Source organism: Pygocentrus nattereri, chromosome 14 (genome assembly GCF_015220715.1).
Source record: "Pygocentrus nattereri isolate fPygNat1 chromosome 14, fPygNat1.pri, whole genome shotgun sequence".
NCBI lineage: Eukaryota > Metazoa > Chordata > Actinopteri > Characiformes > Serrasalmidae > Pygocentrus > Pygocentrus nattereri.
This window is the reverse complement of record NC_051224.1, coordinates 34451581-34469676: the sequence shown is the minus strand read 5'-3', so window position 1 is coordinate 34469676 and position 18096 is coordinate 34451581. Positions and strand designations below refer to the sequence as shown.

The 18096-nt window shown below is 40.8% G+C and overlaps 2 protein-coding genes across 2 annotated transcripts; one reads left to right on the top strand and one right to left on the bottom strand.

Moving 5' to 3' along the window:
- The first annotated feature begins 202 nt into the window (after positions 1-202).
- atoh1b (atonal bHLH transcription factor 1b) lies at positions 203-1973 on the top strand. The gene is made up of 2 exons (XM_037544899.1): positions 203-551; positions 1013-1973. Exons 1-2 carry the CDS (start codon positions 392-394, stop codon positions 1597-1599), a joined length of 747 nt encoding a protein of 248 aa, XP_037400796.1. The 5' UTR covers positions 203-391; the 3' UTR covers positions 1600-1973.
- On the bottom strand, positions 1876-17980 carry dok3 (docking protein 3). The gene is made up of 5 exons (XM_017706252.2): positions 17295-17980; positions 13639-13932; positions 12093-12183; positions 6943-7112; positions 1876-4000 (listed from the first exon to the last, which is right to left on the bottom strand). The coding sequence occupies exons 1-5, from the start codon at positions 17349-17351 to the stop codon at positions 3071-3073; spliced, it is 1542 nt and encodes a 513-aa protein (XP_017561741.1). The 5' UTR covers positions 17352-17980; the 3' UTR covers positions 1876-3070.
- Between the last annotated feature and the right edge of the window lie 116 nt (positions 17981-18096).

Genomic DNA, 18096 nt, shown 5'->3' with positions numbered 1-18096 from the left:
CACCTATTATAATTGTGAGACATCAATCACCCAAGAACAATTGTCATCCTACAGCATGAAAAACACAAATCCTCCTTTATTCCAGGAGACAGAGGAGAACTTTTTCTATTGGCTGCACCTCCAAGGGGAGGAGGGGGGCTAGAGGCGGGGGGACTAAAAAAGGCAATGAAGGAACCTGGAGCAAGGCAAGAGAGAACCAAGAGACAGGCGAGAAAGGATCTCAAGAGGGGTTTTTGGTCCAAGGCTGAATCCAACTCGGCTGCAACTTGCGGAGTTTTGGCTAACCGTTCTTCGAGCTATTCCACAGTTTTTTCCGCAACGTGAGGTCAAGGCCTATATTGAGGCCCATAGCTTATTTTCCAGAGCTGCCACTTATTTTTCTTCTTAAGGAATGGCTGCAAATGGGAAACTTTTGAGCTGGTCCGACGTAAATGTGCCTAAACAACCGGAGGCTTTCCCTCTTTCTGAACACCCAAGAGTGGGCCGCAGTGACCTCAGAGGGTGGATGACCCCTGCCGGCCACTCATACACACCCAGCGGACTGCGCACAGGTCAGTAAGTGCTAAAAATCAGTAAAAATCAGTAGCATGAATTCATCAAGTCAGTTGAATTTAAATAGTAAGTTAACGACAATAACAACACCTATTGTGATGTCATAATGGAAGCTAACCAGTTAAGCTGATATTTTATCATTCTTGTGATGTTATGTCATAATTCATTATTCTGAGGTATTTTCAGTGCTTCTAGAACTGCAACTATCATAAAACGGACCAATTTATAGTGTAAACAACACCAATTGAATGGCATCAAATTACGGCATTATCTTGTTTTATTCATTTGTTTGCTTATTTACTTTACCTTTTGATTGGTCTGTAGTTCCTTCTGAAGTTTATAATAGAAATTATAAATAATAATGCTACAGTTTTATGTCTGTTCCGAGTGAAATATCGTGATACATATCATGCATCCTGAAGCAGCGTGTTGTTAAATCTCACTCCTATCACCTTCACAGTGTACGCTCATGCCTCGCTGGACGTCACCCTGGACAAATGCTCTGGAAATGCCACTTCCGCAGTCCCTGCAGAAGCTGACGCAGGGAGAGATAAAGAGCCCGGGGCCAAGCAACACCTGACCGGCCCCCAGAGGCACAGGCGAGTGGCCGCCAATGCCAGAGAGAGGCGGCGCATGCATGGGCTGAACCGCGCTTTCGACAAACTCAGGAGTGTCATTCCTTCACTGGAGAACGAAAAAAAGCTGTCCAAGTACGACACGCTGCAGATGGCGCAGATTTACATTGCTGAGCTGTCCGAGCTGCTGGAGGGTGTGGTCAGGTCCGAATGCAGGGGACAGAAAAGCCCCCATCGGCCCTTCCAGGCCGAGCGGATTGTAAGGACTTGCGTGACGGAGACCCCCTCTCCAGCTCCAGTGTGCTTTGCGCGGGACGCCAGTGTCTCGGAAGGACATCTGCTTATCCTGTCCACTCCTACTGCCCACTACAGTCCGGAAAAGACGAATGAGGTCATCGCCTTGTCCAGTGCCAGCGATGGAGAGTCATCCCACTTCAGTGACACCGAAGAAGGACAGTCCAGAGGCTGCTGACCTCCCAAAGAGGGGGGAAAACATGACACTGGTACTGTGGTACAGGGGCACTCCAACACAACATCATCTTATCTGTCTGTGTTTTAGTAGACATTTAAAGGGACCAAATAGAAGCAAGTAGCTGTTTAGTAGCCTCCTGGATTACCCATTATTACCTGACACGACACACAGAATGTTATACCATAACAAAGTTGCATTTCCATCTCTTTTCCAAGCCCTGTAGCTGCACTTTATTGGCTGAACAGAGCCTGCATTGTGATTTGCATATACTTTTGATTTCATGAAGTCCACCATGTACTTGCATATACTTTTGATTTCATAATTCAAAAAAGTCCACCACAAATGAATCAACTGCTATTTATGGATGTAATTTGTGTTTTTTATTATTATTATTATTATTAACTGAAAATTGTTTAATAAAAACAAATTTAACAGTCAAAAAGCATTTGTTGGTTTCTGTTCCATCTATTTACACCATACCTTGATTGAAACCGCAGATTCACAAAGGATGACGTCTTATTGAATCTAAACATACTTCTAAAAGTCAATGGGCAGGTGCTGAAGTGCACAGAAATACATTATATGTCCAAAGGTCCAGTAGACACCTGCTCATCCAGCATTTCTTCTGAAATCAGGGGTATTAATTATCAGTTTATTGCACGTGCGCCATCGTTCAGCGTTACCATGGCAACAGCGCCAAACAGAAGTTAAAGCCTCTAAATGGTGGAAAAGCAGCTCCTCTCACCTTTTTCACCTTCATCTCACTCTAATAATGAAGCTTAATAATGAAGTTATCTTCACAGTGAAGCTCGTTCTGCTTGTTAGTCCGTTTGCTGATGATGCACACGACGCACGCGATTCATTCACGTAGGATGTGTTCATGTGGGTCATTTCAGGACGCCTGTTTGTTCACAATAATGATTTGAATCACTAAACCAGTGTGAACCGTCGTGTCAGAGAGATCAGACTCAAGCAAAAAATCGGATTTGAGAAATGAGCCTTGCAATGTGAACGTAGCTTTAGATCATTGGTAATGTCAGGTACTGATATTGCATGATTAGTTGTGCATCGCTCCAACTCACTTTTAAAAAGTAATGGAGCTCTGTAACTCCAGAGAACCCAGTTCCACTGATTCACAGCCCAATGCTGGGGGGATTTATACCCCTCTTGCCAACCTTAGGCTCATGTGTAGCTGCTCCAGAGCATCCTGTTCCATTTGTTTTTTATGAAGATTATACAAACTGCATGTGCGCATTTGAACACCTGTGTCATGTTATAGTAGTTAAGTTCACTGTTTATCAAGGATAGCTTGACATGGTTTGACATCTGAACACATACAAAAGACACAGCAGACAGAGGTTGAAAAAATGCTGAAATACTCCTTTTAGCCTGGTAGAGAGAGCACTGAGAGTGACTCTCGCATGACCATCTTATTTCACATTCAGGTGTGAGGGTTACAAGTGAGAACAGTTCAGTTCTTGATCTCACAGTAATCCACATCATCCATCTCAACGTCCAGTTTAGCCAAGCGTTCAGAGCTCCCTCCGTATGACCTCGGCGTCATCCGGGTCAGGTCTTTGAAGAGGACATTGGAGAGCACTTGTCTGAAGTCGAGGGGGATTTCAGAGGAGCTGATGAGAGAATTTTGCATGGGTGTGGTTTGATCTTGGCTGGCCACCATGCTGCATTTGTTCTCCTGTCTGTCGGGAGGCACTACCAAACTGTAGATTGTGTCTGTGTCAGGACTGTCCTGCTGCACTTCAACCACCTGCCTCAAATTACAGTAGTCAGAATCGGGGTCTTCATCACTGCCGCATATGTACCGCTCTTTTGTTTCTTTCTCTTCCTCTCGTTTCTGCTTTGGTTCAGGGGGGCTGTAGTTGGGCCCAGGGGGAGGTTGGGGAATCTTTGGAGGTGCAGTTTTGACCCTGGGCTTTGGTTGAGGTTTTATGGTGGCATATAAAACTTCTTTAGTGGTGTCTGCTGGGGGTTTGGGGCTCATTGCTGGGGGTTTGCTGAGTATTACTAGGGGTTTGGTGCAGACTGCGGGAAGTGCCGGAGGTGCTGGAGGTGCTGGAGGTGGTGGAAGTGCTTTAGGTACTGGAGGAGCCGGTAAGGCGAGATTTCTCCGGGAAAGTGGCAGGCAGGGTCTGTCCTTCATGCCCCTGGTTGGAGAACCCTGACAACCTTTCATCCGGTCATCTATTAACGGTCTTGGTGGAGGCTGCTGGGTTGTCGAATCTTGCATCTGAGAGGTAGCTTTGGACAGCAGGTCTTGTACGCTCTGGTGCATGATTGCCTCCTCAATGGCCCTGTAGATCTGATTACCCTGCTTGGACATGAAAGTGAAGTGACCCTCCCCTGTGTGACAGCGACGGCCAGCCTCAATAGTGATCCCATCCTGCAACAGGATTAAAAAAAAAAAAAAAAAAGGAATGGTAAGTTTTTTTTATGCTGAAATATAAACAAAAAACGGGTCCAGGATCTGACTTTATTTTTACTGAGACAAGTGGGTTACACTTTACAATATATATCCCTTCATGACAACTGTCATAGACCTACATAAACTGATTGAATTACTACATTACTGATAGAAATATGATGTTATAACCCCATTATAGAGCTTGTAAGTTGTATCTGTCAGCTCTAAGTAAAGTGAGGCCTACTATATTAAAGCCTCCTCCAATATTATGATATTATGAGTGAAGCATCAAGTTGAAGTATTTACTGAAGGATTCATTGAAACACTGTGACATACACCAATCAGGCATATATATATATATATACATATATAACCACCCCTTTGTTTTTGTGCTCATTGTTTATTTTATCAGCTCCACTTACTTTGTAGATCTACAGTTACAGACTATAGTTCATCTGTTTCTCTGATAATTTGTTACCCACTTTTACCCTGTTCTTTAGTGGTCAGGACCTCCATGGACCCTCACAGAGCAGGTACTATTTGGGTGGTGGATCATTCTCAGTCCAGCAGTGACACTGAGGTGTTTAAAAACTCCAGCTGCAAACTGCGCAGCAGCAGATGAGCTATCGTCTCTGACTTTACATCTACAAGGTGGACTGACAAGGTAGGAGTGTCTAGTAGAGTGGACAGTGAGTGGACACAGTGATTAAAAACTCCAGGAGCATGGCTGTGTCTGAGCCACTCAGACCAGCGCAAAACACACTAACACACCACCACCCTGTCAGTGTTACTGCAGTGCTAAGAAGGATCCACCACCCAAACAGTACCTGCTCTGAGGGTCCATGGAGGTCCTGACCACTGAAGAACAGGGTAAAAGGTGGCTAACAGTGTATGCAGAGCAACAGATGGACTACAGTCTGTAATTGTAGAACTACAAAGTGCACCTATAAAGTTAGTGGAGATGATGAAAAGGACAATGAGCGTAGAAACAAGGAGGTGGTCATGATGTTATGCCTGATCAGAGTATGAAGTAAGAGCTTAACTTAGCAGTGACATCAGTAATCATTAGTAATATTTAACCCAACATGGGGAAGTCAATGCACACCATTGTAAGCATGGTGCTTGCTTAACACTGTACAACCAATAGAATGCTAGCAGAAATTAACATTACTGTAGTGGCGATAATCAGACAAACAAAAGTGAAGGTTTCTAGTGGTTAATGTTAGAACCAGTTATGAGCAAACAGCAGTGATGGCTCTCTACTAATTTGCCTCTCACTCTCCAGGCCTTCAATCCAAAATAACTTCATGCTCAGTGATGTCAGAGGGGGATTTCAGGTGAAAGGGCTTTTGGATACTTGAACTGCTGTGATGTAATGTAAATTTTTAAATGACACTGGTGAGTGAGCACAGTGTATTAATAATTCTGGGCTAGACAACTTGTTTGTGTGGGTGAGCAATGCAAAGGTGGAAATGTCACGCTGTAAATAAAAGTCTGTGCCTCACTTTATTTAGAACTGACAAACACAGCTTATGACAAATATATACAAATTCATCATATGTTTATAATTCATACTCATGACAACTAACGACTAATTCTGTGTGTATTTATAACTAGGCAGTTGTTAGTTGTTAGTCATGACGCACTGACTTCTTTGGCGCTGACAATATAACATGTTATGAACACTACATAATGCATTATATTAACAATCATAATGCATAATAAACACGGCTATGAAGTTTAATGCATTTTTGTATTTAAAGTTATGCTTATAAGGCCTTATGAATGCATTATAATCTGTAACCAAAGTGTTTATAGAGGCTCATAGACATGGTGCTCACAGAAACAGTTACCAATAAGCCTTCACAAATGCTTTTGTAGGTTTATGTCAGTTGTCACGGTGTCACCTAGTCTTATAAACAAGTGTTTTGCGTTCATTCTTCAGAACACTTTCTATGAATATCATGTCTAAGAATCTATGAACTAATTTATTACACATTATGTCATTAAGTCATTCATAAGGCATCATAAACATGTCCATAAATATTTATAAATGAATTGGTAACATCATGCATGTAATATGCATTATATGCATAGTGCATAGTACATGCATAGTAACATTATAAACTTACACAGAGCCATGCTGCGATTTATTTGAATAGCTCATGAGCTGAAATGGAATATTGGCTTATAGTCATGTTTAACGTATTGTAACAAGTAAATAGTCCTTGCATCTATTGTATATACAGATTGTTATTGATAAAAATGCAATATTACAACCACATTATAACAACAAATGAGTTGCATTTGTGACCTATAAGTGACATAAATTACTAAAGAAAGGTTTATTTAAGCCATGGCTCAGTGTGTGTTTATGACTAGGCAGGTTATAATGCATTATTCAATTCATTATTAGACTAAATTCAATTGTCACTGACAATATAATGTGTTATGAGCACTACTTATAATGGTAAAAATTAATAAAGCATTATAAACAGGTTTATAAAGTGTAACACATTGTGAACGCATTATAAGGCATTATGAATGTCACTCATTATGTCATTATTCATGCCACCAAAAATGTATTAGTTCATAAAATTTACAGAACAAAATAGTTATATAGGGTATGAAATAATGATGGTGGGTCTAAATGATGCAAATGCCAAAAAAATAATCAGGATGTGTAAATTGGGTTTGGGCTATGTGCAAAGGATGGTTAAGCCTAACACTGAGCAGTCTACATTACTAGAGATGGGATACTGACATTGCTATCTTGATGGTTATGGTGTGACTTATCTTTTGACAAACAAAGAAACCAGTCATCTGACTATCACTGAGTCAATCATATATTTATACACCATCCAGGAAAGACCCACAGTCTCCACCCAGCAGATCATCAGTGTTATGCATTACTTACTTACCTTAATCTGGCCAAATCTACGTAGAAACCGGTACGGCCAGTAGAACGCAGTCTTTCCAGTGTTCAGGTCCAAAAGGCACAGGGCATCTTTCTCTGGGGATAGCAGGTACGATCCAGACATGCAGCATCGCACGGACGCCTCGGAGCTCAGCACTTTTACCTGGTATTGGCCTGCAATCACAATGACATCCCATCATATCACTGTATACAGACAAACCTCTAACTGACGCACTGTTCCATAGATTTATTGGCGTAAACACAAATCTTGCTGTCATATGTTACATGTTACATAAGACAACATCCTTCAGAAATGTGACAACAGCCAAACAGCCCTCCTGTCTGCAAAAGTGTGTCGTCTAGAGGTTGAGGTAACTCATTTTCAAATCAACAAAACATCATTTAGCCACCTAGAACTACAATGTTTCGCCTACAACTGTATAAGTGGTTTAATATTTGCCTTTGGAGCTTTCATACACTTGAATTTTGACAACTGAGAACTGGAAATCATATTAAAGCACAGCTTAACTAAAATCTGCTTAATTTTTGAGCATGTAAAATAATATCAGCTGACAGTAATGATTATAATTTTTAACCCCTTAAGATTGGTGATAATCTTCACATTGATTGGGCTCCAATTTCTGTAAAGATGAAAGGGCCAGTTTCATAGACGAGGATTAAGCTTATTCTAGATCTAAACAGTAATGTTGGTAACCTTTTCATTGAAGGGTGTCTAAATAACATGCTCATAACATCCTACATAAACACTTCCTAACATGTTAATGAATGTTAAAAATCAACATTTATGAAGTCTACATGTTTCACATGATATTTAAAAATGACCTCGATTTACCAGTTTGGCTGTTAAGTGCTTTGACATTCAGGCATGTTTTACACACACAATTTCAATGATCTGTTTTTCCCTAATCATCCATTGCTTTGCATGTCATTTTACATACATGGACAGTAAATTACTCATAAATATGCTTAGGAACAATCAGTGGACTGAATCTTGGCATGACAGTGTGCACTTAATGACCAAAGGAGTAAAGCAAGGTCATTTTAATTTACCTGTCTAGAAATGAGGCTTTTAAATGATCTGAAAATAAAATAGTTTTTCAAAATAAGAATTGAGAATGTTTATTTTGAAACGTTTCTCAGTAAAGTGACAGAGTAGTCCATATTTATATCATTTGAAATATACATGCTTTATGAACATGCTATGAAGTGTTTATGTAAGTAGTTATGAATGTGTTATGTAGACACCCTTCAAGTGTTACTATCAGTGGTGTTTCAACTTTTTTATTTTTTTTTTTACCCGATTTTCTCCCCAATTTAGTCGTTTCCATTTCCACCTGCTACTTAGGACTCCCCCAGTCACACGATACTACCAATGCTAGGAGACCCCCAGGACCTGTGAAACCAGGTCGAACTGCCGCTCACGCAACGTCACTGGACAGCCGAACGTGCTCGGAGGAAAGCATCAAACCAGATTTGTTACATCAGCTAACAGACGCCTGCACTGACTAGTATCGTGTTAAGTGATGGGGGGAGAAGGGGGGCCATCCTATCCACCCACAGAGAGCGAGGCCAATTGTGCTCTCTTGCACTCCCGGCTACGTACGGCTGTAGCATCACCAGGGATCGAACTCGGGACCTCCTGATGATAGGGCCAACGCTTAGACGGTTGTGCCACTCGGGAGCCAGTGTTTCAACTTTGAACCTATTTTGTCCAAGTTTAGGCTTAATCTGGGTCTGGCAAACAGGCTTAAAAATGAAAAGATCAAACATTCGAAGTATTGGGAATGTGAAGATATGAACATGAATAACATTGGCTTAACATTTTAAGGTTTAAGCTTAAACTAGACCCAATTTATGGTGAGTGTCTAACTGATTTTGGCCATGCAACTCATTTCAGCTTGAAAAATATGAGCATCTTTGAAGGAAAAACAAGCAGTGAGAGTCAGAGATGTTATTGAAGTATGATGTATTATTATTGTTATTATTATTAAGCTGACGACCAACATGAATTCAGTCGAATCATTGATGTTATGCGTGTGTGTCAACCACAATTCCTTATCTCTCACTTTCCTTCTGGTAAAGCGACTTACATCTTATATAGTGACTTCTCGTTTTCTCTATCTCATACAGTGGGGTAAAAAAGTATTTAGTCAACCACTGATTGTGCAAGTTCTCCTACTTAGAAAGATGCGAGAGGTCTGTAATTTTCATCATAGGTTCACTTCAACTATGAGAGACAATATGAGAAAAAAAAATCCAGGAAATCTCATTGTAGGATTTTTAAAGAATTTGTAAATTATGGTGGAAAATAAGTATTTGGTCACCCACAAACAAGCAAGATTTCTGGCTCTCACAGACCTGTAACTTCTTCTTTAAGAAGCTCTTCTGTCCTCCACTCGTTACCTGTATTAATGGCACCTGTTTGACCTCGTTATCTGTATAAAAGACACCTGTCCACAGCCTCAAACAGTCAGACTCCAAACTTAACCATGTCCAAGACCAAAGAGCTGTCGAAGGACACCAGGAAGAAAATTGTAGACCTGCACCAGGCTGGGAAGAGTGAATCTACAATAGGCAAGCAGGTTGGTGTGAATAAATCAACTGTGGAAGCAATTGTACGAAAATGGAAGACATACAAGACCGCTGATAATCTCCCTCGATCTGGGGTCCACGCAAGATCTCATCCCATGGGGTCAAAATGAACTACACGGAGGGACCTGATGAATGACCTGCAGAGAACTGGGACCAAAGTAACAAAGGCTACCCTCAGTAACAATCTACGCCAAGAGGGACTCAAATCCTGCAGTGCCAGGCGTGTCCCCCTGCTTAAGCCAGTACATGTCCAGGCCCATCTGAAGTTTGCCAGAGAGCATATGGATGATCCAGAAGAGGACTGGGAGAATATCATGTGGTCAGATGAAACCCAAATAGAACTTTTTGGTAAAAACTCAACTCGTCGTTTTTGGAGGAAGAAGAATGCTGAGTTGCAACCATACCTACTGTGAAGCATGGGGGTGGAAACATCAGGCTTTGGGGCTGTTTTTCTGCAAAGGGGACAGGACGACTGATCCGTGTTACGGGAAGAATGAACGGGGCCATGTATCATGAGATTTTAAGCCAAAACCTCCTTCCATCAGTGAGAGCATTGAAGATGGAACGTGGCTGGGTCTTCCAGCATGACAATGATCCCAAACACACCACTCAGGCAACGAAGGAGTGGCTCTGTAAAAAGCATTTCAAGGTCCTGGAGTGGCCTAGCCAGTCTCCAGACCTCAACCCCATAGAAAATTTGTGGAGTGAGTTGAAAGTCCATGTTGCCCAGCGACAGCCCCAAAACATCACTGCTCTAGAGGAGATCTGCAGGAGGAATGGGCCAAAATACCAGCTACAGTGTGTGCAAGCCTGGTGAAGACTTGCAGGAAACGTTTGACCTCTGTCATTGCCAACAAAGGTTATGTTACAAAGTATTGAGTTGAACTTTTGTCATTGACCAAATACTTATTTTCCACCATAATTTACAAATAAATTCTTTAAAAATCCTACAATGTGATTTCTTGGATTTTTTTTCTCATATTGTCTCTCATAGTTGAAGTGAACCTCAAAATCATCACCTCTCTCATCTTTCTAAGTAGAACTTGCACAATCAGTGGCTGACTAAATACTTTTTTGCCCCACTGTCCATCTCTTTGACTGCACTATAAGCAATGGAAACAAATGTTAAGACACATCCTCTTTGCAAGACACTGATAAGAATGAGGCAATGAGTTGCAGATGACAAACCCACACTGTGCATATATATAAGCTCAAAGAACAGTGGAGACACGAGGACTGTCATGATTAATCACTGAATCCAATGAACTAGTTTTAAAAAAGTAAAACTGTGTGAAAATAAGCTAAAACATCCTCTATATAGAACAAACTTCTACATATTTTAATGCACAATTAGCCTTTATCTGCAAAATTTAACATATTTGGTGAGGAAAAAACATCAAATGTGGCCTTTGAGAAGCTATGTCACATTTTCTGTCTTAAATATTATTCACAATATGTTAAACTCAGCAAACCCTGAAAAACAGCCCATGGATCATTATCCCTCCTCTACCAAACACTGGCACTATGTACTCCGGTAGGTGGCATTTACCCAGAATCATCCATCAGACTGTCAGATGGTGAAGCATGATTCATCACTCCAGAAAAAACGTTCCCACTGCTCCAGAGTAAAGTGGTGGTGTGCTTTATACCATTCCAGCCACCACTTGGCATTGTGCATAGCAGCTTATGTGCAGCTGTTCAGTCATGACAAACCTTTTCATGAAGCTTCTGACAAAGATTTTGGTTACAGAGGGAGTTTGGAACTCTGTAGTAAATAAACAGGGTATTTTTTCTGTGCTATGCACGTAAGCACTCAGCAGCCCTGCTCTAAGATCTTGCACGGTCTACCGCTTTGTGGCTTAGCTGTTGTTACTCCTAGATGCTTTCACAATAATAGCACATACAGTTGACCAGGGCAGGTCTAGCAGGGCAGAAAAACTGGCTTGTGGCATCCTATGACAGTTTGACCATGTTTAAAGTCAGTTAGTTAGTATGAGCTATTTTACTGCCAGTGTTTGTGTACTACATGGCTATGTGCTTGGTGTTATACATCTGTATTCAATGAGTGTGGCTGAACATCTGAGCTCATTAATTAGGTGAGGAGTCCGCATGTAACGTATGTATATATAGTGTATGTAATATGTAAGTTTGAGATTAACCCTTCAACATTTCTGCATAGCACAATTATTGAGATATAAACAAATGGACATTAGCATGTCAGTGACCTTCCTGCCTCGGTTCACTCCAGTCATCAGCACTGGAAGTTGCACATTAGTGCATCCATTTGTTGAGTCTTTAAAAGACCTTCTAGTTATTTTTTCAGTCAGTCTTTCTGAAAGACTACGCATAGTTTGAGTTAATGTCGTTATTATTGCTTGGCCACTTTTTCAAACTCTGATCACTCAATCAATAATGAAAATTACTGGTAAATTACTCAGTTCCTTCTATAACCAGTACCGACTTAAGACACGAATCAAGTGCAAAGAGCAGACTCCATTAGCTGAAGGCGTGCTCTTGGAAACAGGTGCGGCCACAGCTCACCTGGACTCCAGGTGGAGTAGAGGTCGTTGTTAGACATGGACATGTCATTGTTTTGCTGCGGTCTCTTGGAATCGCTGCCCCCCTCGTTCCTCTGAGAGACAACGGAGAGACAGTTGAAAACGGTGCACACATGCAATTCCTCTTTTCTCTTACCTTTCGTTGTTTTTTTAAGGATATCAGTGGCCTTTGAAGAGCAGCCAAAAGTGATCTTGTGCAAGCATACAGTGAGATGTAAAGAAGAGATGCGGGTTATCAGCACTTCCTCATTCGGCAGGTTCAGTTATTGCGCAAGAACTCGGCATAACCCACCCTTCCCCCAGTGCTCTCAGGATAACATGAGGTCTTAAACTTACTCCATTATTATTATAGCCTACTAAAAAATACCCTTCACTGATGGTTCGTATGCTTGTGTTTGACGGATTGACTAGGGCTGATCTGGGGCCCTGTGCTACAGGGACCCCCTGCTAAGGATGAGGTTTGTTTGAGATTGGCACAAATAAAAGAGGAGGCCTGTCCAAGATCAGCACTGCTACTCTGAGACCATTATCAGCCCTCATGTAATTAAAGGAAGACAGCATTTTTCAAACTAATCTTTATTTGACACATTTGTAGCATATGGTCAATTAGTTTGGACAGTAATTGACTCAAAACTCATTTGCAATAGAGATGAATGGCTGTAACACCTGCCAACTGCCTTCTATTACGAGCAAGTTTGGAGAAAACAGGCTTTCTACTTCTTGGGAGGTTGTGACCTCATCAGCTTTGGAACTGAACTGATGAACTGTGACATCATCGGTACAACCTTCAATAGAATGTAATTGATCTCATTGTGACATCATCAGCTGTGGAATTTGATTGACGTCATCGTGACATCAACCACACGTTTGGAAGAACTTAACCTACGCTACTGTGACACCATCAGTGGATTCAGTAGAAAGTGAACTGATGCTATCGTGACCTCTGTAGTGCTCTGTGTAGAATTCATTATCAGTTCTGGAAATGAATTGCTGTCATTGTGACATCACCAGCAGCACCCTCTGTTGAACATAGCTCATGCTATTATGACATCAGCAGTAGAGCCCTCTGTAGAATTCAACGGACATCATTGTGACATCAGTTAGAATTTAATTGATGTCATTGTGGCATCATCCTCTGTGGAATGTAATTGATGCTATTTTGACATCATAAGCAGGGCCTTCTATGAAATTTAACTGATATTGTGGCAACATCACTTTTGGGATTTAATTGATGCTGTTGCAACATCATCAGCAATACAAAAAAAAAAAAATCAACTGCCACTGTGACGTCATTTCTGGAATTTAATTGATACTATTGTGACATCACCAGCAGAATGCTCAGCAGAGGTTAAATGATGTCACTGTGACATCATCAGATCTGAAAGTGAACTGATGCAATTGTGACATCGCCAGAAGAATGCCTAGCAGAGGTTAACTGATGCCATTGTGACATCATCAGTTCTGGAAGTGAACTGATGCCATTGTGACATCACCAGCTTAGAACCCTCAGCAGGATTTAACGGATTTACCTGAAAGGCAAGCTGGCAGAGGGTGGGCACCCACTCATCCTGCTTGGGGCCTGCCAGTGTGTAGGTACGCTCGGCAGTGTTCAGGTAGAAAGCGGCGCACTCAGTGGGGCAACTCTCCCCTGGGGCTGGAGTAATGCTAAGACAGTCAGCCAGCCGGACCACCCGCTTCTCGAGCTTCTTCAGCCCCACAGGCTTTGGGGGGGACCCTCCGTCTCGCATGTCGTACATCTCTAATCGACCGATCCCCGTGGGACTGGGCTCAAACAGGATCACCCAGGTCTTCCGCCAGATCCTCTACAAAGAAGCAAGAACAAGCACACCAGTTAGCACTGACAGATCCAGGGGAAGGAAAGGCTTTACGCTTTAATTCAAAACGTACGACATCAAACAGCCTGGTTCCGCGGCCCCTCCACCAAGATCGGTTAAGCGCTTGAGGTGAGCAGCTGAAAGACGGGCGGCGTTGGGGAACATTCAGCTCCGCCCGCTCCCACATGCATGATTCATGCCCTTTAAATGCTATCATGCAAATGGAGGCACCTCAGGTGCCCAAACAGCCGCAGCTTTTCCTGTCATCAATAATGCAGCATGTTAATATCACCCTGATGCACGCAAGTTCTCAAGGATAGTCGTTAATAATTTAGCAGTACTTTAATTTTGGTGTATTTGTGCAATGGGTAAAAAAAAAAAAAAATACAACAGTGTATCAGATCATATATAAAATCACAGCCATGGCCAAAAGTATGTGGACAACCTTTCTGATCGATTCATTTGGTTATCTGAGTTGCATGTTTTGCTAACGGGTGTAGAAAAGGAGTACCCAACCTGCATCTAGAACCAAGATCAGTACAAGAACTGTTTGTCGTAAGCTCAATGTGATTACTTACAGTGTAGTATATTACAGTATAAACTTTTGTGATAATATAGTTATTGATTAAGAATTGCATAAAGTTACTTCTACAATTAGAGAAAGTATCTGTTGCTGCACAGTTTGTGATGGTCATCATCTCGTCCTTCAACGGTGGTCACAAGAAACTACCCACAGGCCAGATATATTTGGTTGGTGGACTATTCTTAGTCCAGCAGTGACAATGACGTTTAAAAACTTCATCAACACTGTGGTATATAGTTCATGCAAAACACACCCTAACAAACCACCCCGTCAGTGGTGGCCTGTGGCAGTCATGACCACCGAAGAACAGGGTGAAAGGGGGCTAAAAGTATGCAGAGCAATAGATGAACTACAGTCTGCAATTGCAGAAGCCAAATCTTAAGTATTGACTGTAAAATTTGGTAGAGGAGGTATAATCAGGGACTGTTTCTCCTAGATTGGGCCCTGTAGTTCTAGTGAAGGGAAATCTTAACGCAACGGCATTCAGACTTCCTAGAGAATCGAATACTTCCACCTTTGTGGCCGCAGTTTTGTAAAAGGCCCTTTCCTGTTTCAGCATGACTGTGCTTTCATGCTCAAAGTGAAGTCCAAGAAGAAACGATTTGCTGAGTTTGACTAGGCTGCCCAGAGCCCTGATCTCAACCCCATTACAACACCTCTGAGATGAACTGGAATGGCGACTGGGAGCCAGGCTTTATTAGCTACCTTCAGTGGCTGACCTCACTTGTGGCTGAACAGTATTGAGTAGTATGTTCCAAAATCTACTTGACATAAATATTAATACATTTCATTTCAAAACGATGGGTATGTAAATTAAACTTTAAAAGATTAGGGTTTTAGCTGGGGGTGGGCAATATGACAATATATTGTTGTTATTGTGATAAATGTCAATATGTCTTATGTTTTTAATATATCATGTATTATCAGTACTTTGTCAACAACATTGTCCATACTTTTACAACACTGGGACAGGATGTAATGGAAAACATATTGCTAATACAGAATTAATATTATCTGATATCTAAATCTGTATTCAGTCCAAATTATATTTTATAAAGGCAGTATTCAGAATAGAGTTATCTTAGAAGACTTTTAGAATACTTATCCACTAGATTTAAAAACTACATGCTATCTTTAAAAAAAAAATAAAGAAAACACCACCAACGCTAGTTTATGTTAAAAACAAGAGCATAGTGAGTAAAGGACCCTACAGAAGAACTCAATAAACAGCTTCTTTGCAAACACTGTAGTTCTTGCTAAAGCCCGACTAGACTGATAAATCGGAGATCAGTGGAGATCAGTTGTGAATCAAGCATTGCTAAACTGAGGGACAACTAAACAGCAGTTCTTCAGCAGTTCATGTTCATGATTGACTGATAAGGTTAGCATCTATGTTGTAAGGCACTTGTGCATACATTTTGTGCCAAGTTACATACATGGCATTCACTGAAAATTACACAAGGGAATTTTTCTTGAAACATTAACAGAACCATTCAAATTAAGAAAACTGCTACCCAAAAACAGAGAGGAACCGTGAGAATGAAATAAAAAATTACAACCTCAGAGTTTTTCCCAACTGCCTCGTCAACATGTATTCTGATCACGTTGTTTTATGTATCACAGAATGTTACTGAGCACATGAACAATATATTCAGTGTCCAGCCATATATATATATATATATATATATATATATATATATATATATATATATAAAATTTACAGCTTTAAACTGTATTAACATCTTCACAATCACGAAATAAATTTAAATACATACGAAACTGTTGAACAAACACCCAAAAAGAATTGCTGGTTCATGTTTACCAAGTTGGCCAACGCAAAGAGGATGACTTGCTCAGGTCAAAAACCACAGTAGATGGACGTCTGAGGGGGTAGTTGAAATGCACTATTTGTGAATTACTGTGCTGCTGTAAGATGCATGGAGGACGAATTCTTCATGCATAGTTTCAACTGTGAAGCACGGCGCAGACTGGGGCGGTTAATTTGCTGGCAACAGCTGGTCATCTTTATCAAACTCCTGACAGGCTTAAGCACAGCTATCACGTCAGATTACATCTGATACAGACAAGTACTCGAAAAGATACCTCATTTGATGGCGACGGAACAAGAAGGACAAATAAAATTAAATATCTGGACCTTCTAAGCTTCAGGAATTAGTGATATTAGTTTTGCATAAGTAAAAGAAAAGCAACACATAAATGCCCAGAATATATCTACTAACTGGACAGATCATTTGAGAAAGCAAGACTTGGAGTCAGTTTTACAACTTTAAAAGCTTTTAAAATGTAAACATTTTGACAGCTTATTCAAGCAGCATCAAACAAAGATTTTACAGACCTTTATATATCATTTTTTTGGGCAGTGGATGTTTGTTTGTTTGTTTAAAAAAACTAGAATATATACAAATAAACAATATAATTGCAATTTAATGCGCAAACAATCCGTCATTATATTAAATTCAAACTAGTTATTGCATACATTTGTTAAGCCAAAATGTCAGGAAGCAACCTGTGCTCTTCTACGCAACATATTGACAACATTTTTAAAAACATTTTTAAAAATCTGGCTCTGTTTTACTGGGTTTATTTGTATTTCCTCTAATGTCTAATGTTATAGTGTTTTATATATGCAAAAACAAACCAACTCTCAAGTACTGAGTTTCATTTTCTTACCTAAGACCTTTGCACAGTACAGTGTCTCCACTCCAAGTTAAATATTAGAAGCTATTAAGTAAAATCAAATACTCACTTTTCCAAATTTGACCCCCTGTATAAACAGGGAGCCTTCTTTTGCAACCACATCCATAGCACAGCTTCACTCCACGTCCTTCAGCTCTGGTTCTCAGAGACACTTGACAGCGCAGCAGTGGGTGAGGGGAACTTCAGCACCGCTTCACAAACAAGTGGCCAAAAATGGTCGCCTGAGCTTCCGCTAAGCCTTGTACATCTACAGTGAACACAAATTGCGCCACACTCCAGCCACCAAACGGTTACATACCGCAGCCCTTCTTGATGATATTCAGCTTAGTCAGAAAAACATGTCAGAGAAAGAAACTGTGAAATGAACAGATCTAACATACTCCAGTAACAGGGCTGAGGGCAAAGTGTTGCCAAAAGAAGCATTTTCAATTTTTTTAAGTTTCTTTTTTACAAAAGTCAAAATCTACCTTTCATTTACTGAATTTCCAGTCAAAGCTTAACAGAAAATATCACATTCTTCGCCTTTATTACAGCTTCCATTCTTTTGTCAAAGACATCTGCAGGGATATTTTTCCACACCTCTGAAGTTCAGTCTTAGAACTTGGTTGTTTTCCAATTCTCACGATACGCGAAATCTCATACACATTCAGTGATGTTGAGGTCTGGACTCTGTGGTGGACAATCCATTATTCTGAGAACACCAACAGCTTCTTGTTTAAAGTATAAACATAAATGACTTGTACTTAATGGCAGCTCTGACTGTAAATTAAACAAATGATGGGTGGTATCCGACTTTCAGGCAGTACCTTCATGAACAGCTAAAATGTCTGGAAAATTGAGCCACTGTGCAG